This window comes from Balaenoptera physalus (assembly GCF_965194825.1).
Source record: "Balaenoptera physalus genome assembly, chromosome: 5".
NCBI lineage: Eukaryota > Metazoa > Chordata > Mammalia > Artiodactyla > Balaenopteridae > Balaenoptera > Balaenoptera physalus.
Genome location: NC_138884.1, coordinates 8,709,009 through 8,732,775, shown reverse-complemented (window position 1 = coordinate 8,732,775; position 23,767 = coordinate 8,709,009). Strand labels below are relative to the sequence as shown.

The 23,767-nt window shown below is 36.9% G+C and overlaps 1 protein-coding gene and 1 long non-coding RNA gene across 2 annotated transcripts in view; both read right to left on the bottom strand.

The window, feature by feature from the left end:
- LOC309660844 overlaps positions 1 to 23,767 on the bottom strand; it is a 398,319-nt gene that overhangs the window by 343,306 nt on the left and 31,246 nt on the right. The window lies entirely within an intron of this gene.
- Positions 662 to 22,563, bottom strand: IBSP (integrin binding sialoprotein). The gene is made up of 6 exons (XM_082461939.1): positions 11,553 to 22,563; positions 11,412 to 11,462; positions 11,239 to 11,316; positions 7,602 to 7,664; positions 3,247 to 3,420; positions 662 to 2,687 (listed from the first exon to the last, which is right to left on the bottom strand). Exons 1-6 carry the CDS (start codon positions 11,604 to 11,606, stop codon positions 2,157 to 2,159), a joined length of 951 nt encoding a protein of 316 aa, XP_082318065.1. The 5' UTR covers positions 11,607 to 22,563; the 3' UTR covers positions 662 to 2,156.

Below are 23,767 nucleotides of genomic sequence, written 5' to 3'. Positions count from 1 at the left end.
CATCAAAAACTGTTGCTTACAAAGAGGCATTAGGACAAGAAAAAAATGATCTATGAGTTCGCAAAAGACAATTTTTATGGCCAGGTAATTGTTACAATCAGATGCACCTAAGTGTTAAGATGGAGAAAGGAAGGGACTGGAGAGGAGAGAGGTGATGATCTGAGTAGCTCGTAGTGGGTCGGACTCTAAACAGCAACCCACTGAGTATACTGCACATGTAGGAGGTGAGGGACCAAAGACTACGGAAGGAAATTCATTTACTCTCGATAACACCGTCGTTCGAGCCCACCTAACTCCAGGGCTCATGCATTTTGCACAATACCAAGCTACCTATATAGAAAGGTATGCCAGAATACCTGAAAAATATCAGAGGATCCTTGCTTTGAAAATATTCTTTAGGGCTCACGTCATAAACATAGTTGGTTCTAAGAAAATTGTGATAGAAGATGTCTCGTTTTTTCAGCAATGCCCTCATCGTTAGAGATTTCCTGCCCACTCGTGGCTCAACATCCATTCCTGATGAATATACAACACTAATGAATATAGCATTCCTAATGAATATACGCTAATGAATATAGCATTCCTAATGAATATACGCTAATGAATATAGCATTCCTAATGAATATACGCTAATGAATATAGCATTCCTAATGAATATACGCTAATGAATATAGCATTCCTAATGAATATACGCTAATGGTCAAGAGAACAGATCCTAAAGCTAGGCTGCTGCTTTGACGTTGTGACCTGGTGCAAGCTGCTCAGCTTCTTTGTGCCTCAGCCCCTTCGTCAATAACACAGGCGATAACAATAAAACCTACCTGACAGAGTTTTGTGAGGATTAAATGAGTTAGCAATAAATTACATTATTGGAATAATTGGGGAAATTTGAATATGGACTGTGTATTAGAAAATATTATCATATCTAGGTTGAATTTCTTGAGAATGAGAATAAGAATGGTATGGCAGCCATGTAGGAGAATTCCTTGTTCTAATACTAAATGCTGAAGTATTTAGGGGTGAACATTGTGATGCCATGATGTCTGCAATCACTCTTTAATGGTTTGGCAAAGCAGTGTATATATATGAAGAGAGGCACACAGAAATAGAAAGAGGTAAATATGGCAAAATGTTAACCATTGGTGAATTTAGATGCTCATGTACTAGTCTTCCAACTTTTCTGAAGGCTTGGCATTTTTCAAAATAAGAGTTAGGAGATGGTGGGTTGATGTTTGTGCGTATGTGTAAGAGTTTTCTACCCCATCCCACCGCCACGCCACCTAGAACCAAATCAATAGGAGTAGGGTTGCCAGATGTAACACAGGACAGTCAATTAAACTTGAATTTCAGATAATGAATCATTTATTTAGTATAACTATGTCCCAAATATTTCACAAATGCCAAATATTGCATAGAGCATACTTATACTAAAAAGTTACTCATTGTTTATCTGAAATTCAAATTTAACTAGGCATCCTACATTTTTACTTGTCAAATCTGGCAACTCTAATAAAAGCTGTTTATTTCCCTGATACATATGGCTGAGCCCGCCCACAAGCATGTCAAAATCTTAGTTATGTTGATTTATCCATGAAAAAATGTCTATCGTCCTTCTGAGTTTTAAACCATAGAGGAAATAAGCTTTCATACTTTAGCTGAAATCGTCATCCCACTGGTCTCACTTTTTTTCATTCTGAATCTCTCATTTTTCTTCTTAATTATAACACATTTGAAGGATTGCATTTTTATTTGTGATAAAACCCATCGATAGAATATACATACAAGTCACATAAAAATACATGAGGATGGTAATGAAACCTAATATACAGTGATGGATAGGTAGTGCGATTAGAGAACTACACATTTATTGTATACAGTGTTACTCATGTCAGTGAATCTCTTCTAAGAAGCACCTCTCGATCAAAGGGTATGTTTTAGCAGTTAGCGCAAACACGTTAAAAACACTATTTATAGAACTACAACCTCAAAATATTCAGTCACACACGATCTCATGCATTGGTTAACCACTTTGGAACGGCAGCGCCATTCCACATTATAATATGCACACTTGTTATATTGCACCTTCCTGAGTTGAACTTTGAAAACGGTAACCGCACAAAGTGGCAGAACAGATGAATTCGTCCCAGGCTGGGCCTTCACTGGTGGTAGTAATCTTGACCGTCGTAGCCGTCGTAGCTCCGCCCTTTATAGTAGCTGTACTCATCCTCATAGGCTCGGTAATTGTCCCCACGAGGTTCCCCATTTTCATTTTCGTAGATTTCATATCCATTGTCGTACTCATTGGTGCCTGTTTGTTCATACTCCCCCTCATATCCAGGGGTGGTAGTTTCCCCAAATGGTGGCGGGGTAGCCCCGTCGATCTCCTGGGGTGGAGTTGTAGGTCCAACTCCACCATTTGGAGACGTAGTTGCCTTAGAGCCACCATTGTCCTGGCCTCCAGCCACTGTGGTTCCTTCTGCGTTGGCTTCAGTGACACCTTCTTCGCCTTCTTCCTCTCCATTGTCCCCACCACTGCTGCCATGGCCATTGTCTATCTCTGTGCCGTTGGTGCTAGTGCCATTTATGCCTTGCTCATTATCATCCACTTCTGCTTCATTTTCATTTTCTTCCTCTTCTTCTTCATCACTTTCCTCCTCTTTTGTAGCCTTCTTTCCTATATCCCCAGCCTATAAGGAAAAGTTTGAAGGAATCTAAATTTAGGTGTGAAAAACATAAAACTCAAGGCCATTATTTCATCCAACATAGGCTGTACTGACAGCCTTGTTCTACATGTAATTCTTAATTGAAGCCAGTTTAAGTTACAAAAGAATTGGTGGGTTTTTAAAAATTCAGAATAAGTACCTTTGTCATTGGGTTTTGAGGGAGAAAAAGTACCTGATAAATAAGTCTCTGTGGGAGATGCTTTCTATAGCTTTGCTACTCACTTTCTCTGTCTTGGAATCCTCTTCCCAGAAATGCTATGGCATCTCTCAGGACCTTTTATCCATTGCTAAGATGCTTGTCCTTAGTCTTCTGTGATAATATTGAAAGTCAGTATAAGAACATGGGAAGAGAACTTCCATGGGAAAAACCTCTCCTTATTTGTAAACAGGGACATTGTACCTGCTCTTACTTTTTCATTGAGTTAATGAAGATAATATAAAATACTGTGTGTAGAGTGTCAGGATAACCTCAGACTTCAGTAAAGCAATGAGAGCAGATTGAACATCTTGGAGGAACTGTTACCTTCGTGGGAAGCTGGATGGCAGCTAGACCTATATTCCCTGTTCCAGGTGTGGGCTCCTCTCCATAACCAAGTGTGGTGATGGAAAGGGTGGTGTTCTCAGCCTCTGACTCTTCGTCTTCATTTCCATCAGAATCTTCATTCTCTTCATTGTTTTCTTCTTCATTTGAAGTCTCCTGGGGTAAGTGTCCAGAGCAAGAAAATGTATTTAAGCTAGAAGATAACTCAAGATTTGTTGAAGTCGTGAACCATTATCGGAAAAAACCTTCTCCGTACCCCTCAGCCAGCTTGTCACCCAGTGTTGACAATTCTGCTTCCTCTTATGCCGTTTGCACTTCTCACTTCTCAGAACTCAATTCAAATTTTTCTCATACTATTTACCTCACTATGGTATGCTTTAGATATTTATGTATTCCGTTTAATCAATTCAAAAATATTTGTGTAATAATTTCAGCATATCTGACTATATGGTATCATACAATACATGGCTTAGGCTCTTGAAGTCTTGTTAATAGCAACTACGACATGATAGTTCATTAATTATTGTATTTGCTGACAAATAAGCTGAGAACTTTATACCTATTTTTTAATTCCTTAGAGCAGTCTTTTAAGGTAGGATTGTAACTCACACCCTTTAGAAAAGGAAAGTGAGCTCAGAAAAGTTAAATATCTTGTTTAAGGTCTCATAGTAAGTGATGAAACTGTATCTTTCTAATTAAAAAAAAAAACAAAAAACCTGGGCCCTTTCTGTGCACCGTGACATTCTTGATGACAAAGAGGATTTATGTGAATTGTCCACATTATACCTAGGATAGTTTTTCATAAAAGAATTTTTTATAGAAGCCCCTCTCTTCAAACAAGTTGATTGCATGTCGTATTTACTATCAAAAAGAAGTGAATGTATTTCATTTACTTTCAGGAGTGTTTAAAGAAAAAGAGACATATTAAATTCAAAATCCATCTGCCAATATATAAGCCAGTTCTGAGCTGTGTGCAGTATTCAAAAGATGTCAGGCATTTGACACACAATTCTTCTGTGCAAAGAAGAAATCAAACACTCCAAGAAATCCTTAGCGATATATTATGTTATTGCAGGAAGATGTTTTTTAAAAATTACTACTCCTCAATGAATGTTATTATCATCTTTAACATTTTACTGTTTTGCCTTTACTCCATGTTGTTAGGCAATTGTTTGTTGATGGAGTTAATCTCTCAAAGTAATTCATAGCTAATATTGAAAGTCAGGAATTCATACACAGAATTTATTTACTTTAAATGAGTACTGGAAAACTGAATTTATTTCAATGTGTTTTTAAAGAGATTGTGACATTAGGATAACTTTAACTAGGCATCCTATATTTTAAGACTTCAAAACAAACAAACAAAAGCCAGATTTAGCCTGCCTTATTACTAAAACAAATGATGTTTGTTTCATCAGATTTGTAAATTCCACTGTTTTAACGAACTCTTGGGACTGCTAGATTCCAGTCCAAAACAGTCTCCAAGCTAACTGTGTCAAGTATCACACTAACACCATACTATTTATTTTTTTCATGTTTATATGCTTTAGTCCAACAGACTAAATCTTTCAGGGAAGAAGGAGGAAAGATCCTTAGAGTAGGAGAAGATACAGTTTGGGTCCTGCACCATTGTTTCACAGGTAAAGAACCTGAGGGCCAGTGGGATAAATGACTCACATGAGGTCAAAGACGTGGCAGTTCATTAGCAGCAGGGTCATGACTACAGACCCAAACTCCCAACTCATAGGATTCTCCATTTTCTCCTAACAACACCCTTTCTTTTCCTAGTACTTGTTCTGCTACAATAAGTTAAAAAGGAAAGTAGTTCAGTCTTTTTATGGGTACGAGACCTCAAATATCTTCTTGAATAGAAAACTTAGCAATCATTTGTGCTTAAAAAAAGTATTATTAACCCACCAGAATAGCTAAAATGACTGAAAGAAACACGTGTTGGTGAGAATGTAAAGCTACTGGAATGCTCATGTATGGATAGTGGAAGTTTACATTAGTACGTCGTCTTTGGTAAGCTGTTGGTGGCATCTCCTCAGGAAGAACATATGCAGACCTTTCGACGTAGATATTTCATGTCTAGGTAAAGTGGCCTCCAGAAATGAATGCATATGTTCACCAGAAGGAGTACTAGAAGTTCACAGCAGCACTCTTTTGTCATAGCCCAAACCTGAAAACTCCCCAACTGCCCTTCAACAGAAGGATAACACATTGTGGTACATTCACATAATGAAATACTGACAATGAGAATGAACGATTTTCAACTATAGAAACATATGAACCAATCTCTGAAGCTGAGAGTGGAAGAGGTCACATGCAAAAGAGTATATGCTGCATGATTCCATACATGTATGTATGTGTGTGTATATATGTGTGTGTGTGTGTGTGTGTGTGTGTGTGTGTGTGTGTGTATGGAACACAAAAAGAGCCAAAAACAATCTATCTGTTAGGAGTCAACATAGCGGTTGCCCTTGGTGGTGGTTGGTTAACGGATGGAATTGAGCACGAAACATGTGCTGCTTTTTTCTATGGGTGCTGGTTACCCTTAAGTGTTCAATTTCTGAAATTTCAGTCATCTATAAACTTATGATAATTGTGTTATGTACATTATATTTCAATAAAAGTTTTATAAATGTGAGACTGAATAATTTAGGAGAGGGGGAAAAAAATGTATGATCACCAAATAGAAAATATGCCTAAGCACCTTCTCATGGGAATACAATTCCTGGAGACTCTGTATTTAATCTGAATTGCCAGTGAAATTTTAGGGAAGAGACGGGGAAAAAAGAGGCTCTAAACTCTCTTCAGGATGGAAGACTCCCAGGTTCATTCATCCAGTTTTCCAGTATCACTTTGAATGAATGGTCTTTGGAACATTTATTCCTCTGAAGTTTCAAAATCAAACCACCAAATATTGACTGGGCACTATATATGTATAAGAAACTGGGCTGGGCAGTGTGAAGAGATGCAAAAGAGGGTACAGCACTGTTCATCCTCAAAGCAAGGATTGTTACCTATGGTCTCTAGTCTCCTGGGTCATGGGGAGTTTGCAGATAAGTTCTGGGAGGACCAGAAATGTTCAGAGGTTGTTGGTAAAATATTGAGTACGTGAGATTTCATCAGAGTTCTAAAGGAACCTTAATGTTTCTCCATCCCAACCACCATCGCAACAATTGAAGAACCATTGTCAAAAGATATGCAGTCTAATTGGGAAATCTAGCTGGTAAGGCAATTTTACAATCTCTGTACAGCAAGCAGCTGTGGTTGAATGGATTACCCTAGCTTAGTTCTTGTGTAAAATTACTATGTGGAACTCCAGGCAAAATTTTGTGGGATTTAGTAGGTGGCATTTTTCCTGGTACTGGCTTGACATTCCTGTTAAGGTACCCCTTTAAAAGCTATTAGGATAAATTGTGGTACTAAAAAAGTTACTTTTATGGTTAAAAAAAAAATCAGACTGATTATGCGTCACTTTTAAAGTTCCCACACCATTTTGTTTTCAAGAGAGCAGACGTTTATCCATTTTTTTTGGACTGTCATTGTCCCTTCATAAATAGCATCTAAGAATACCTGAATTTAGAAGGTTCCCAAACCAGTGGATAGCTATAATTGACTACCCAGGAAAATGTACCAAATTAGTATGTTTCTATGGGCAAGAATGTCAATTATAAACATGTTAGCACAATTTCCAAGTTATATAGATGAATTTTAGCCATGAACTACACTAATTTGTAGTACTATATAGGAAGGTATTTATACATCTTGAGCATTTGCATTTCTATGAAAACATGAATTTTATTAGTAGGCAAAAAGACATGTAAAACTCCAATCAGAAAGAACAGCCCTACTTTGTGAGTCAAGAAAGGCAGATGAATCACAATAACACTGTAGATGATATGAGATTAGCTTTCTTATACTACCCACTGATTAAACTGAATTTTTAAAGTTTAGTCATTAAAACAAGTATTGCACTAACTTTAGGATTATTATATATTTGTCTTTTACCATCATGCTCTATCCACCTAAATGTAAATAATACTTTCTTTCCTTCTATCAGAATTTACATTTCTTCCACTTAAAATGGAGATACTTTTGTATTCATGTACAACTTACAGGTAACTTTATCCCCAAACTGTAATAGTGTTTTAAGCAGGTCATTTTATTTAATCCTAATTTAAATAGTATTCTCCTTGTCCAAAATAGAAGACTGTGGGCAGTTGGTAACCCGGCAATGTCTATTTGCTGAGTGTAGACTACAGGAGACTAGTTTTCTATTTGTTTTTTGTGCTGCCCGGTTTGCTTTGAAAAAACCTGCAGAAATTCCTTACCTCTTCTTCCTCCTCTTCTGAGCTATCATCATTTCCATTTTCTTCAGACAAGTCACTACTGCTCTAAAAAAAAATGTATACATGAATTCATAGACATATGAATATATATGTACATACATATTTATTTACTTAGAACAGTTCTCATGCTACTGTGAGAAAGCTATGAGGAGATTGGACATATGCAAAACAAGATTAGAGAGAAAGGGGCATTTTACAGTGATCAAGATATGCATTGAAATACTCCATTTTTAACCTCGAAAGCATTGACAGTGTGTTGAAATATTTTGTATGTAAAAATGAGAGCAATGAATGGCAGAATGGCTTAGCTCTAAGAGAATGAGAATTATCTGGTCCAATTTTTTTATTTTACAGAGAAGGAACCTGAAGCCCACACAGCTGTGAATTCTCCAACCAGTTCAACACAAGTCTTGAGCTAAAACATCGATCTCATTATTTTATTTTCTTTATAAAATATGAATGAAATGATAACGAGGCTTATTACAAAATATAAGTTGTTACTGGATGATTTTCATAAATAATGAGCTCTCTTTGTGAATTTAGCTTAGAATTTGACTTGAAATTAAATTTGCATATAATTTTTAGTACCTTTTAATCTAATTAAAGCTAATGCCTAAAATGAAGTGTGTGTGTGTGTGTGTGTGTGTGTGTGTGTGTGTGTAAAGTTATATAAGAGAAAAATTCATTTACTCATTTAGGAAATTTATGAGTACCATTCCTCTAAAAAGCTCAATATTGAATGAGAATAAATTAAACCAAGGAGACTGTATATAAAAATAAAATTATAAGTTAATGAGCTTTGCTACTTTTAAAAGGAAAGGTATATCTAAACATCTGTTATCTGAGCCTTTAAGACAGTGGAGGAGATTTTTCCTCTTTCTCCTAATGTTAATCCAAATTGAACTTTCCTTCTTTTTTCTGCAACCACTCCTTAATGACACTAAGTATACAAGTAGATACCTAACTTAAGATTCTGTCATTTTCTGCTCTGCAAATTTATTTTTGATTCTGGTGACTCAGTTAAGTACTGTTGGTCTTAGAAAACATAGCTGCAGAAGAACCTTAGGGTTAAGAGATCAACATGAGGGAATATTCATGTCCCAACCCTGCTCAGGGCTCTCCCTGTTGGGCTCATTCTTCACATGGCCAAGCCATCCACCCAAGGAAAGGAATGCTTGTCTCCTTGAGCCAAGAGTAATCTTGGGTGGAAAAGAGAATAATTAGACCTGCTCTTCCACTGCCATGACCTTAATGGCTGTGCCTTCCCTAGCCCAGAGGTGAATAAAGCATTAGATTCTATTGGAACTATTTCTATTTGTTAGTTAAATTATATATAGAGGACAGCATATTTGTGCAGCATATTTTGTCTCAATGGGAATGTTTTAGTCATTTTACAAGCTTTCCTTACCTCTAGCTTTCATCTTACTCCAACCATTTCACTCTTCAATTAGTATCTGCAGTGAGGACAGTTTTAAAACTGCATGAAATGCCTTGAAGACTTAGCATTTCTTATTTTCCTTTTTTTTCATTTACGCCTTATTACCAGCTTGTCAATAAGTCCTATTGATTCTTCTGGAAGTCTTTCATATACTCCTTCCAACTTCTATCCCTACTGCATTTATTCAGTTCCGAAATATATATTCCAGGCATTGTACTGAGAATGAAGGTCGTAGCAAGAGAGGAAGTTGGAAATATGGGCAGTTCCCCATGTCAAGTCCTGTGATAACTGAGATGAGTCTGATAAAAGAAATTTAAGATAAAGTCCCTGCTGTCTAAGAGTTCACACACTAACCAAATATCATTTTAATCATAAAAAAAACAGTTTCCTCAGTTAAAAATGCTTAGGGTGTTAAGCTTATTTATACTTACATTTCTGTAGCCAAGCAGATAAGCTACAATAGACTGACAGCCTTGCAATCAACATAAGCTATTTCATGCAAATTGGTATTTTAGAAAAGATTATATATAAACACAGATCAGTTTGAATGAAACATGAACTTCAAAGCCAGTGCAGCTTAATGCATTTGGGGGTGATAATCTGAGCACTAAATACTTAACAGACTTAAGAAAATAAATAATAAGGAGCTATGGAAACATATAAGTAGACTTATAAGGAGAAAAATACTGGAAATCAAACTTTGTAAAGTGGGATGATAGATCATAAATACCAGATCAGACTGTTGGATCAGGAGATATATTTTATTGGATTATATTTTGAAACAACTGTCTTATTTACAAATTCTACATTGGTTGAGATAAATCTATCTGCATATAATCTATAGAAAATTTGTACATTAAAGATCTGCTTAAAAATCTGTGAACGTTGGGTCTATCAGTAAGGAAAAATATTACCTCTCCTGATATCTTTTCACTACAGACATTTAAATTGGGCCACACGTAGATATCTATAAAAATTTCTAGGTGGGAATACCTCCAAGTATATGATATTTTAGAAAAGTTGAAGAGGTAGTCCAAAACGTAAATGTATTATCATTTCCATTTAGTTTAAGAAAGACAACAGAGTTTCAAATGAGCAATGTTTATTTATGGGGAAACCAAAGAATGGAAGGCAATTCTGAAAACCCACAACTCTTGTATCATTTGTGCTCGTATTTCTGAGGCCATACACATTCCCCATAATTATTATGGTGCTAGAAATACTTTAAGATGATCATTTCCTACCATTGTATGAGTTGGAAGTGGGTTAGTCCAACATATGGCAGGATACTATGCCAAGCCACTGTGCTAAGGCATCGTTTTCAGCATCCTTACTGCTCTTAGTGTCTCAGGAGACTGGGGTCAGATGCTGCATAATTGGTGCCCTGAGCCCAGACTGTATAGTAATAAAAATAGCACAATTCTGGTTTGTAGTCTATTTAAAATCAGCACCACACCCTCTAGTTTTCAGAACCCTCTTCACAGGTAACTCAGTAAAAACAGAAATTCTTATTTTTAGTGTTTAGTTATTTTTTGTTTGTTTGTTTACAAATTTTAAGGATGTTTCGTTTTTCTCACAAGCTTTTTAGTTTGCTTCATGAACTTCTCTCTTTCCTCTGCATTCTTGATCTACACTTTCCATCAGAGGTATGCTCCAATATGATGTATTGTTCTAGTGAACTACACAGGTCAAAGGTTAAGAAACTCTTCGGCAAGCCAGTGATTCTCAGGAATTTTTTTAATGCTCTTTGTTGTTTATGAAGTCAATTTTTTCCCCTAAATTAAAAGAGTCTAAATTATTGGCTATAAAACAGCTACATGACTGTATAATATGGCAATTAGTGGCCTTAGCACTGACTTAAATGTCAACAACTGATAAAATTGTCCACTTTGGTCAGTGAATTAGACAAAACACCTGAACTCAGTGTTCTGCTGGGTGTGCTTTCATTACGTCATTCTAGACTGGGCCCAAATGAGTTTACTCTCTATGTGTGTGGCTCTGCTTTACAAGAAAACCTTAGGAATAAATTTTATTTTATTATATTAAAAACAAACTGTTTGTAGTAAGTGGTCTTTCTTTCTGGCTGAATTTCAGGGAGAGTTGAATTTAGGTGTTTTACAGTTAAACTGGATTCCCTTTCAATTGTAATGGGTGAGAAGGAAAATTAATTTTTATACTTACCTGAACCGGAAATCGTTTTAGAGGAGGATAAAAGTAGGCATGCTTGTAAAGATAATATCGGTGCCTGTACTTAAAGACCTGCATGAACACAATAAATGATACATTCATGTTTCATGTGCAATAAATCTAGAGGAAGTGCAGTCAAGCCAAGGAAGTATGCTAAGGTGAATTACCCCGTTTTCTTCAGAATCCTCTAATTTGGCTCTTCGATGCAAATTTTTCATCTGTTTAAAAGAGCATTTAATTATTATATATTCTCTCAATATAAAAAGACAAAAATGGAAATAACTATAGGTTTTTAATAAAGAACTTACCGAGAGAGCACAGGCCATTCCCAAAATGCTGAGCAAAATTAAAGCCGTCTTCATTTTGCTTCTGGAATTAATGAAGTGGTAAAGTTAATGAGTAAAACTAAGAATGTACCCTTTTTTGCTCATACTAGGTGATGTATTTAATTGTTTTCATTTTTGTCCAATTAGAGCTTTGACTAAGTAGGACCAAATTTCTGCTTTTGTTCTAAAATTGTTCCTTCTGTTTAAGTGGTAGAAGACTGACTTTATCCATCTATTTGAATAATCATGAGTTCCATATTTGGTTTTAACCTATCTGCTCTGATTTGTCAGTGGAAGACCATTTCATCACTGCCAGCGGCTTGCATGCTCGGTGTACTTCATGTTGGGGCATGGAAGCCTCCTGATGCCCTTGACATAGGAACATTAGCTAGTGTAGTTATGGGACCTGTTTGTTTTGTTTATAATTAAAAACTAAGCAAAAACTGAATACATTCCAATGGTTGCTTTTATGCCAATTATCCCACAGGCTCTTTCCAGCTTCTCTATAGCTTTTGAAGTAAAAGTTTGTTTGTAAAATGAAAACTTGGAGGCATTTTCCCATGGATATCTTCGAATACTTGATATTTTTTATGTGTGTGAAAAGACCCATGACATGTGAAATATTATTCTCATAACATGTAGCACCCAACATCCATGTTTAAGGATGATTCTATGAGAAGAGTTATCAGAGTGCATCGTGGGATATCAGGGGGAAATTTCCTCAAGTTACATTGTTCTCCAGCTCCATTTAAGCTTTCCATCACTGATGTGGGAGGTTGTCATGGAATGGATGTGGGGCTCTCCAAGGTCAGGGTGATAGTCATGATGGAGACGTCAATTTTATGGAAAAATTGAAGATGCAACTCTCAGAATAGGAATACATTGTGAACAGTCCCGGGGTTTGCAGCCAGGCCAAGATCTCAGTTCCACATAGATTCCTCAGAGGTAAAAGGAAAGCGATTGTGAAATGGTATCTTAATTTTATTCTATTTGATAAAATCCTATTTTAATAGAAGTTGAACAAACTTAGCTGAAAGCCACTAACACCCAGCGCTTGCCCTGACAAACACATTTAACTGAGAGTGCTTTCTCCTCCAGAGCGACAGTTTTGGCAACATTTTAGAAGCAATATGTAATGGTAATGGGAATTTCCCCATAAACACACTGGGAAAAGTAATATTTAAAATGTATTAAATGCATGTCATATACTATACTCTGAAGGTAGATTCTGCATTTTATCGTCACTAGCCACGATTTATTGCATCCTTATTGAGTATCTGATGCTAAAATAAACATTACACAGAGTAAGGCTAGAGTCCTGGAGAAGCTGTCTGGGGTCCTCTGTCACCTCTCTTTGTGGCAGAGTGGGTCTTTGATTTTGATGCCTGCAAACTTGCTCACAGCCCTGTCTACTTTAGCAAAAGTTCTTGATGGCCACGCGGGGATAAAGAGGTTTCCCTTAAAGGAGACCCATCTGTTTAAGAAGCTCACATTGCTACTGAGGTGCTCTGAACAATACTTTGACCTTGGCCACCCATGATGGAGCCCATCACCAAACAGGAAGATTATTGCTCTGCAGCTTTATGAAAAGAGTTGGAGTAATTACAGTATCTTAAAGAGCTAAAAACTAAAATACGTAGAACCGTAGAAAGAGTTCAGAGTGTAAAATTTTCTCATTACAAACCATAAAAACAACTAGATGAAAACACAACAGGAATAATATAAAAAGAACCAAGTGACTCATGTAGGTAGCAATTGGCTGGCTACATAAATCTCATTTTATTTACTTTGTGATTCATCAAAAGCAAAGACCTCTATAGTGCCCACTACTAACCCAGACAACAATTTAAAAAATTTTAAAGGATTGTTTTGAGAATCTAATTGCAAGCTTTTATTGGGAAGAGTATAAACTAACAACATCTCTTATTTCCCTAGTACTATGCATTTTTCCATTCTGCTTTTAGAGCTATAAGATATTAACACTTTGAAACCAAATATATAACATTGAAAAATACTGTTTATAATTGAAGTACAAGTTAGGCATAATTGATGGAGAAATCAACATACATCGAGGCAGATTTGTAAATGCAAAATAGTATTTCAGTCAGATTATCTTGAATGCATCAGAATGAGTAAACAAACAGTTATCTGTGAGGTACAGAAGTAGAAAGTAGGAAGCATAATTTTCTAGTTTATGTACATAATAATAAGAACTTATTTACATGCTTAGGTTAATAAAGTCAGCCTTTTGGAAAGAATCTAAAACATGAGGTACTAGTTTAATGATAAACAAGTGTTAAATTACTTAGCAATTCTATACAGTGTGTTAATATCTATATTTAAATAAAAAGTTCAAAACCAAGCCCGGAGATGTGAAATGTGGCGTGTTTGATTTTAAGATAATCAAGTCGTCATATTAAACCCTACCCTTCTGCAGTCCTGGAGTGAGAAGGCAGGCTCCCAGGAGTGAGTGACACAGATTGAGTACTTCCTCTGCTCTCTCACTCACTCATTCACTTGCTCTTGCAGGCTATAAACTCTTCTTTGCCTTCCCACAGCCAATCACTGTCATGGTCAAGGTGATGTCAGAATGTGGATTCTCACCAGAAAACCCCCGAACTTCCACACTTTTTCAAGACACAAGCTCAGCTGAATAAACATGAACTGTGGTTCTAGTGCCAAGAGGTTTGCATTGTGGAATTTAATTGAAGGTTTAGATGAAGATGAATAGTTTGGGTTCTGAATATATATAATAATATACTGGATTTGAATGAAAATAAATAGCAAAAGATTTAACCATTTTAAAATTTCATAATTATACAAATTTTCATTATGTTGAAAGGAAGGAAAACTTACTGTAATCAGATACAATCCTACATTATTAATTTAGTAAAAAAAGAAAGAAAGATACTAAATAATAAAGGAAAGGAGCTGGTAAACAATGAATACTTTAATATCAATTATTTTATATTTTTTTCCTGAAATATGCTTCAGAGACTCATAAATTAAAATTGGTATAATTAAATGTCAAAATGTGTAAGATATATTTCCTGAAACATATTGCTGAGTATAAAGGTTTTACACTAAGTGTTTGAGGATTGTGCTACTGATAGTAGCACGGTGTACGATACAGTGATGGTAAGTATGCCCTGGGTTGCATGGCTAGTAAATGGGGAATCTAGGGCTCAAGGTCAAGTCTGTCTAATTCTAGAGTCTACTTTTAATCACTGTATATCCTTGCTGGCACATTCAGAAAACTTCAGTGATTCAGTAGACTGGAATATAGTGAGTGGAGGTAGGGACAGATGAGGATGGTCAGGTAGGCAAAGACCAGGTGAGGGAGTAGACTTAGGCTGCACGAAGGAGTATGGACTCCATCATGGAAATGAGAGACTCCCAAAGGGTTAAAGCAGAAAAGCAATATATTTAGATTGGCAATTTGGAAAAATCTTTTGTTGATAAGGCAGAGCTGCGTTGAGGAAGGCAAGATTGTTATGGAGGAGAGGAGTTTCAAGAAGCTATTTTAGTGGTCCAGGAAAGCAATGATAAAGGTCTAAACTAAAGCAGTAGCAGTGGGGGATGGAAAGGGTGGAACAAAGGAAAGCAATGTTAAATAGATAAAATTAACAGGACTTAGTAGAAGTAAGAGAAGTGGAGAAGCCTAGGATGATTTCTGGATGTAGGGCTTGGGTAATTTTGAGAATGGTGCGGCCATATCTCATGCAATACCTAGCAGAGCAATTGGTACACTATAATCACTCAGTAAGTGATTAATAGTTAATAGTATAAGATATATTATTAAAGTTAATAGTATTAACTTTAATATTAAAGTTAATAGTATAAGATATAATAAAAGGAGTAGAGAACTGAGAATCAAAAGATTGAAAGTTTGTCCTACGAATATGTGAATCACTCAACCCCAAGGAGTCTTCAGTTTAAGCCATCTTTTAAAAATAAGGGGATTTTCACACCAAAAAGAACCAGCTATTGCATTCCTCCATCACCTGTGAAGTATTCGTCCCAAGCAATAGAACTTGAATCTGATGAAGCCTCTATATCTACCAGGTTAGAGAAAATACAGGGAACAGAAGACTGTGTAAAATGAAACCATTGGGCTGCATTCAGCAAAATCCAGAAAGTGGGAAACTTCATCAGACATATTACCTGGCTTCTATCTTATTAGCAGAAAAAGTACAAAAGGAGGAAAGGGAAACTGTCGATTTAAGAGACTTCAGAGACATATCTAGAGAAATTATGAAACAACTGGAGAAATGTTGAGTCCTGACAAGATATTTTCTGGTATTAAGAAATTGTTAATTTTTTAGGTATGATGATATTATTATTATTTTAAAAAGAATACTAATCTTTTAGAGATTCAACCTAAAATATTTATGGATGAAACAGATATCTTGGGGTGGGGATAAAGATGAAACAAGGTTGGATATAAATTGATAATCATCGGGACTTCCCTGGTGGTGCAGTGGTTAAGACTCCACGCTGCCAATGCAGGGGGCCTGGGTTCGATCCCTGGTCAGGGAACTAGATCCCATGTGCATGCCGCAACTAAGAGTTCACATGTCACAACTAAGGAGCCCACCCGGCACAACCAAATAAATAAATATTTTTTAGAAAAAGGACTTCCCTGGTGGCACAGTGGTTAAGAATTCACCTGCCAATGCAGGGGACACAGGTTCGATCCCTGGGCCGGGAAGATCCCACACGCCACGGAGCAACCAAGCCCGTGCACCACAACTACTGAAGACCGCGCGCCTAGAGCCCATGCTCCGCAACAAGAGAAGCCACCGCAGTGAGAAGCCCACGCTCTGCAACGAAAAGCAGCCCCCACTCGTCGCAACTAGAGAAAGCCCGCGCGCAGCAACGAAGACCCAACGCAGCCAAAAAATAAATAAATAAAATTTGATAATTATCAAATTGATGATAAGTCAATGCAGATTCATGACACTATGCTCTTCACCTTTGTATATGTTTGAAGTGACCTATACAGTTTTTTTTTTAATGGAAATGATTGAACTAAGTGACCTCTAAGACTTTTTCTATTTCTAATATTCTGTAATCTCTTATCTTCAATGAGTCATTTAAGCCTGATATATCCTTTCCAACAGCCCCATAGCTACTCTAAATTGACTAGATTTATTCATGCAAGTTTATTGGAACATTCTTTCTAAGAAGTAGTGCTAGAGAAAAAAAAAAAAAACCCCAAAGATTCCTACTGCTTTTTCTTTTGTTTTTTTTATAACTAGGGCTGTCCCAACAACACATTTTGTTAAGGTCTCATCACCACAATGGTCTTCTTTATTTAAACAGGCTGTTATGAACTGATTCTCTTAGATGGCATATGAACACACATTCACGGCATTGATGCCACAACCAAGTTTCACTGTGTGATGACTCATTTCTGGAAAAACCCTACACTCGTCGTGATGTACTCTTCTTTCTTACCTGCCACATTTACTCAGTTATCAAATCTTATTAACGCCACCTCCACAGTTTCTTTGAAATCCATCCTCCTCCCTCTTTTCTTGTTGCCTCAGCCTTTGTTCAAGTCCTCTTTACCTCTTGCCAGGTTAGAATATCAGTAGTAATATTCTAATTGTGAGCATGTTGCCTATTTCCCCTTACCAAAACCTCTCTGACCACAGGATTTAGAATCAAAGATTGAACTGAAGTCCTGGTGCTGTCTCTTGCTAGCTTTTGACCTTGGGTAAGACTCGCTCAGCCCAAAAAGTCTGCCCCCAACTTTCCCTTCCAATATCGTTTATTACTTCTTGCCTGCTAGAATATATTTCAAGATGCTCTATATAGACTTATTAATAACTAAGTCTAAGAAGTAAATAAATACTTTTAAGACATATTTTCATGTGAAGTCTCTTTGCAGCTCTTAATTGAAATCTTAATAACCTAGAATTTTCTGGAATAAATGACAAAATTTCCTCTTTTCTATCAGAAAAATGCTAAAATTCCTGGCTATGCCAATATTCTAGTTCTTACTAAACCTTAAAGGGTTCCATATCTTTCTCATCCACTCTTTCTCTATGAAACCAAAAGGTAGTATGTAGTTTGGACAACAACCTTCACACCTATAGTGTTCTCCTGAGCTATCTCACCGTCAGACTTGTTGCTCTTTGATACTTCATCATTGGACCCTTTTCTGCCCAATCTAAGGTGTCATACCCCTTTAACCTTTTGATATTCGGTATGCATTTTGCCCTCCATCCAAGCCTACCTATTCAACCTTTGCCTAGTTTTTCCATCAGTAAGTCTCTGGATCTAGGACTTTATATAATCAGTCAATTGCTGTCACTCATTTGGTAAGCTTGGGTGGTGGGGTCCAAAAGAGACAGGTTTTTTCCCCTTAGAGCTTGTAATCTAGTCAAGCTCTCCCTCCCCTCTTCCCTCCCAGACCTCCCCTGTTTATGTGAAAGCCAAGTAATGCTTTTCCTAACCCCACTCAATTTCCCAGCAAAACTTTCATATATTCCATAGCCAGAAAAAACAAATACCAAACATGTACCTAATATAAATTCCTATTTAAGAGTCATCATGTTCTCTTACTATAATATTGTGCCCTTGTGTGGTAATGGTGGTGGTAATGTGTGTGTCCATGTCATCTGTTTTTTATTGTGAGATTCTAGAGGGCAAGGACTGTATCTACTTAAACTGCTAGATACAGAGTCAGGAAAACCACATCTACGGTTATTTACATGAGACTGATGTTCTCATAGATTTTGACATCAGGTGAACATTAATGAGATGTATCAATTAATTCCTTTCACTTTGATAAAGAGAAGGTGAAGATTAGCACACAATGCTATTAGCAGGTAGTAGACTGAGGGCAGAGTACTTATAGACTGTTCTCTGTGACGTGGTTCCTGTCTCCAAGTGGAAGATTCTGAATTTGTGTGTTTCCTTCCAAATCTTCTTTATTCAAGATTTGGAAGAAGTGAATGAAGGTTAAATCTGGTTGGATCTCTCTACAACCTTCCCAGGCACTTCTCTTTCTACTTTACCATCTACTTCTCCCTACTGGCTCTCTTTCATTGGAATTTTAAAGTCTTTTTTATAAAACAAAGACCAAAAAAACCCTCCTTCATCCATACACATTCCCACCCAGCTACTCATATATTTCTCTCTTCCTCTTCACAGTCAAATTTCTTGAGAGTTGTCAACATTTAATAACCCACCTTCTTCACCTTCTACTTGTTTCTCAGCCCACTACAATATGGCGCTGCCCCCATAACTCTGTAGAAACTTATCTCATAAAGGTTACCAATGACTTCATTCTGGTTAGCCAATGAGTTCTTGCTGGTGAATTGCAATGAACACTTTTCAGTCACTTTCCTAGGTGGTGTCAGTAGCATTTGATGCCACTGACTGTTTCCTCCTCTTTCAATACTTCTACTTCCCTCCCGCATGCATGGTACTGCATTCTCCTGTTTCCTCTTCCCTCCCTGCCTGCTATTTCTCAACTGCTCTTACGTGCTCCTCTTTCTTTAGCTGTCTTCTGGATGTTGATATTTTCAGGGTTCTGTCCTTGTCCAGCTCCTCTTCACATTCTCCAGAGTCTCTCTGGATGAGCTCTTTCATTCCCATGGCTTCACTTACCCATCTGCTGTTTTGTTTTTTTTTTAATTCAAATTTTCCTCCTGGCTTCAGGGTCATAACGTATTATCAAACTTATAATGGAAATCTCCCCCTGGAAGTTACAAAATTACCTCAAATTCCCAACTACCCTTCCTTCTATGTTTCTGTTCCAATTGCTCAAGCTAGGAATGCAAGTCATCCTTATCACTTGTCTGTCCCCTACCCCTCCCGCCCCAATGTGGTCCTGTCAATTCCACAGCCCTCAAATCTTACTTCTATCCACCCTCACTACAACTGTTATCTTACTTGAGGCCACTGTTGTCTCACCTGGGTTACTGCAAGAACCTCTTTATTTTCTTTTTCTCCAATCCATTTTTCACACCTTGGCCAAAATAAACTTTCTAAAACATATTTTCAATAATATATTTTCAACCTCTGCTAAAAATTCCCCATGGCTCTGGGATCTTCAGGATAAAATTTAAACTTCTCAGAGTTGCATAGAAGGCCATTCATGATCTGACTCTTACATATGACTCCAGCCCCACCCATTTACTTTCCTGTCTCACACTAAGCTCAAGTCATACTAAAGTATTTCACTTCTTTCCCTTTACACCATGTCTTTTTCCCTGGGCCTTTGCACATGCTATCTTTGTCTGTCTAACTCTGACCAGTCATCCAGGACTCAGTTCTGATGTCACATCCTTCAGGAAGCCTGTCCTTATTCCTAGCCTCACTTTGGCTAGGTTGGTACCTCTTCTATGTTTCCAAAGCACTCCTGTGATAGTAATGACCCTTCTCTATTGGGGCTGATTGCTTATCTCTTATGACCTCTGAATAGATTAGAAGTTTCTGAGGACAGGGACAGGGTTTTATTTACCATTATATCTCCAACCACTCATCACAGTGGCTGATGTAGGACATTTCTTCAATAAATATTCTTGAAATAATTGCTGACTGATTAAGAATGAATACTGAAAGACCATTATCGCAGTGTTTCTCAACTCTTTTTTTTCCAATTATTGTCCAATAAGGAGAAAAAATTAATTTCATTTAATGTCTCCCTAAGGAGAGAGATTAAATACTAAGGAATAATAGAGTTGAGCTTTGAAGGGCCACGAACTATTGTAATATCTAAGAGAATGGGAAAGGGAATCTATATGATTTCCAGAGGGCTGTCATGTCTATAGCTCTATCAGCCATAGTTAAGGAAAAAACAAACACTCTTTTCTACATATGGACAGACTGAGGGATCATTTTGATCTTGCTTTTTATTTAAAAAATTTTTTTAACCCTCTTTGTGTTTTGAGCTGGAAACAAATTTTTACCTACCAAAGAGAACCTTTCATGCTATTACTTGATTATTCAATTATTTTGTGAAAAACCTGAATGTTTCCTGAATGTTTACTTTGTGATGTTAAAACGCCTAATATTTTTTGTCAGCTCAGCACATTCTTTAGTGAAGAACTGAGAAATGAGTTCTCAGAAATCATCATTTCAGGGACTGCACAATTGACAAATATAGTCTTTTAGTTACTAGCTGGGGTTGGTTATATTTTTGGTGTTCCTTAGGTTTTCCATTGCCTTGGACCTTCTGCAATGACCTGCAATAATGACAGTTTGTGATTCCACAAAAAAACAAATCACTGCCAGTCTTTGTTGTGGTCTTGTTGTAATTTTGTATGGTATGGCTCATTCCACTGCATCATCCGTAAAGGTTACAACACTCGTTGGACGTCTGAGGCCACCTGGTCACTTAGTGGACATTTATTGGGATTTGCTTTGGTATTTTCTGCTTGACTGTGTCGAATGTGGATTCCTCGGGATACCTCTGGCCCAGTGCATTCCAAGCAAGCTTCTTCCTTTTCTCCCTTTTGGAAGAATAATCTCTCTATGTATGTCTCATTTTCGTCCAGCTGATTTTTTTTCCCCTACCTGGGCTTTCATCTAGAACCTCGGTCCTAAATTTTTTAGTTTTAAGGTTTCTTTTTCTTTTGATATTTTCTAGTTAACTCCCTGGTTTTCTCTATTCCTAAATAACTTTCTGTATTGCTGTCATGGTACCGCACCTATAGAAAGAATTTATTAGCTACTGGGTGACTGACTGAACGACTGATTTTCTTGTACTTGTTACTAAGGTTGAAGTCTGCCTACCATATCAGAATTTGAGCTCGGGACATAAGTTCCTTCCTCCTCTTAATCCTATGCACTACCCTAAAGAATAAAATATCAGTTATTTAGATTCCAAGTTTTAATGCATAAGAAATGCATATCTTAGAGAGATTTTAAACGCAAGATGGTTATCTATATCTTTGTATTCTCCAGGAGCAACCACACTCAGAGGCAAAGGATAAGATCACATGTCTCGCCTCAATTTTTAAAATCTAAAGAAATTTAAACAATTTATAATAAAATCAGATGGAATAAAGTGATGACAAGTTAAATAATAATAGGCCAAGTCAGAAATAAAATAAATCAGATTAAGCAAGAAATTTAACAACTCTGGGATACATGAGCTCTTGTCACTGTCATTGCTCTCACCATCAAAAATGTTGAAATGACTATTTTCACCTGAAACCTGGCAAAGTCTCTCTTTTGAAAGAATGACATTTATATGCAAAAAAGTATGGGGGTTTTGGCATTTTTTAGATAGAAATATCTAGAAACCTAGACATAGTTATTCCTTGATAGAAATATAAAATTAAATAACAGCCAAAATAGGCCATGTTCAGTATTCCCAATAGTGAAAGGAAAGTAGTGATTACTTAATTATGGGACGGTGGACTGGAGACGCCATTAAAATTCAAGTTTTGTGATCTAATTCTACAAAGTTAGAAAATCTTCTAAAACACATGGAACTTCTTATTTTTCTTTAGATCTGATGAGCTGGCATCAAGAGAGGATGTCCTCCCTTGGTCTTGTGGCTTTACGTCTAGGGTGGGGGTCAAGGGATTTGCCTACAATTTCAGGCTGATTCCAAACCAGAGTCAAGTCCTCCTTGTAATTATGTTTTCCTGTAATAGCTCAAGAGCTCCTGCTCCACATTCAAGTTCATACTTTATTAAGGTAGATGGGCTGAGTCTTTGCTTTTGTTGGTGTTACTGTGTCAAACAGCGAGAAGCCGCCACCCGTAAGAGACCAGAATTGGTCTCTGTGGTAGAAGTAGTGTTGGTCACCATGAGAGACAGAAGTTCTCTATGCATTTGGATGTTTTAAATTTGGTGGTAGATTCTATTCAGGACTCGAGGGAGACCTCACAAAAGAACAGGTTATTTGAGAAAAACCAAATCTAAAGGACTGCAAAGAAGGAAGCAGTGTGTATCAAATGAGGCATTGGATTGCAAAGGGACCACTGTCCAGCTCAGGGGCCCATGGAGAAGTCACAAGCATAATACCAGAGGTGGCTGGGGTAGGGGGGGTGAGGGTGGGAAGTAGGAGCAAGGAGAGTTGCAGAAGAAGATGGATCTAATAGAAAAACTAAACACTTCACTGTGTCTAATCATAAGAAAGGCCCAGAAATTCAGACCTTCACCAAGCTCCTCCATGACACTGGTGGGAGAAATTTTTTTGCTTCATTTGTTTCCTAAAATAAAATTCATATTTCAAGAGAGAGTTTGGCTAATACAATCTAGCCATTTGTCCCAAAATTTGAAGAATGGTTATAATTTTCTAAAACACACTCTTGCTAAGCAATAACGTTCCACATACACCAAAAGGCTGTAGATTACTCATCTACCTAATGGTCGCAGAGGCACCTGTTGAAGTAGGAGATTGGTAGCCTCTTAATTTCAGTTTTTTAATAAAGCCCAAAGTGATATTTCTATGAGTCAATAGTAAGAAAAGCCAGTTTTTCTTTTTGTAAGTCTGTGATGTTGCACGCAATAGACTCGCCAAAGTTTCTTATCCATCCATCCATCCACCCATCCATCGTTTTCAACACTTACTATGTACTAGGCATAGTGCCAAATGCATGCTGGGCATACAAAGACATCACAGTAAAAAGATAAAAGACATCCCAATAAAGTTAAAACAAGAAATCTGTCCATAATTTCTTTGTGAAGAGGTTAAGGTAAGCTCACTAGAGGCACTTTGATATACCAAGATGGCATCTACCAAGATGCCTAAAGAAACCATGAAACAATGCCTTTTATAATACTTCTTCACTTGACATTTCTTTTTTCTTTCTCAAAGAACAGATAGCAAACTTATCAAAACTAAATAAAATAAAGACATTCTCAGGAAACTTTTTAAAGATTCCCAAGTGGGTGTTAACTGTGAATTTAGTTGAAGTGAGAGATATTTTTTTCATTGCTTTAGACCTGTGAAAAAGACTTTCACCAACTCCAAAATACATGAATTAATTTCATTACCAGAGGATTGGAAATCAATTTGCCTGCCTCTTACTACAGGTTTTCTTCTATTATCCCACCATCATTTTCACATTCACATTACTCTTTAGAACCATAGCAAAGTTATAGGCTGTACAAAAGGAATTACATGTTTAACATGAACAGTAAGGAAAAAACCTGTGATCCCACTTGAAGCTTTCAGACACCCTTATGTATATGGAGAACAATAGTCACTGCAGCATCCAAGCT

Excerpts from the sequence above, each read along its gene's own strand:
- IBSP (XM_082461939.1), bottom strand. The coding sequence starts at position 11,606 with ATGAAGACGGCTTTAATTTTGCTCAGCATTTTGGGAATGGCCTGTGCT. Across the intron at positions 3,421-7,601 it reads CAGAAGAGGAGGAAGAAGAG|GAGACTTCAAATGAAGAAGA; the intron begins GTAAGGAATTTC and ends CACTTACCCCAG. Across the intron at positions 2,688-3,246 it reads CCATCCAGCTTCCCACGAAG|GCTGGGGATATAGGAAAGAA; the intron begins GTAACAGTTCCT and ends TTTTCCTTATAG.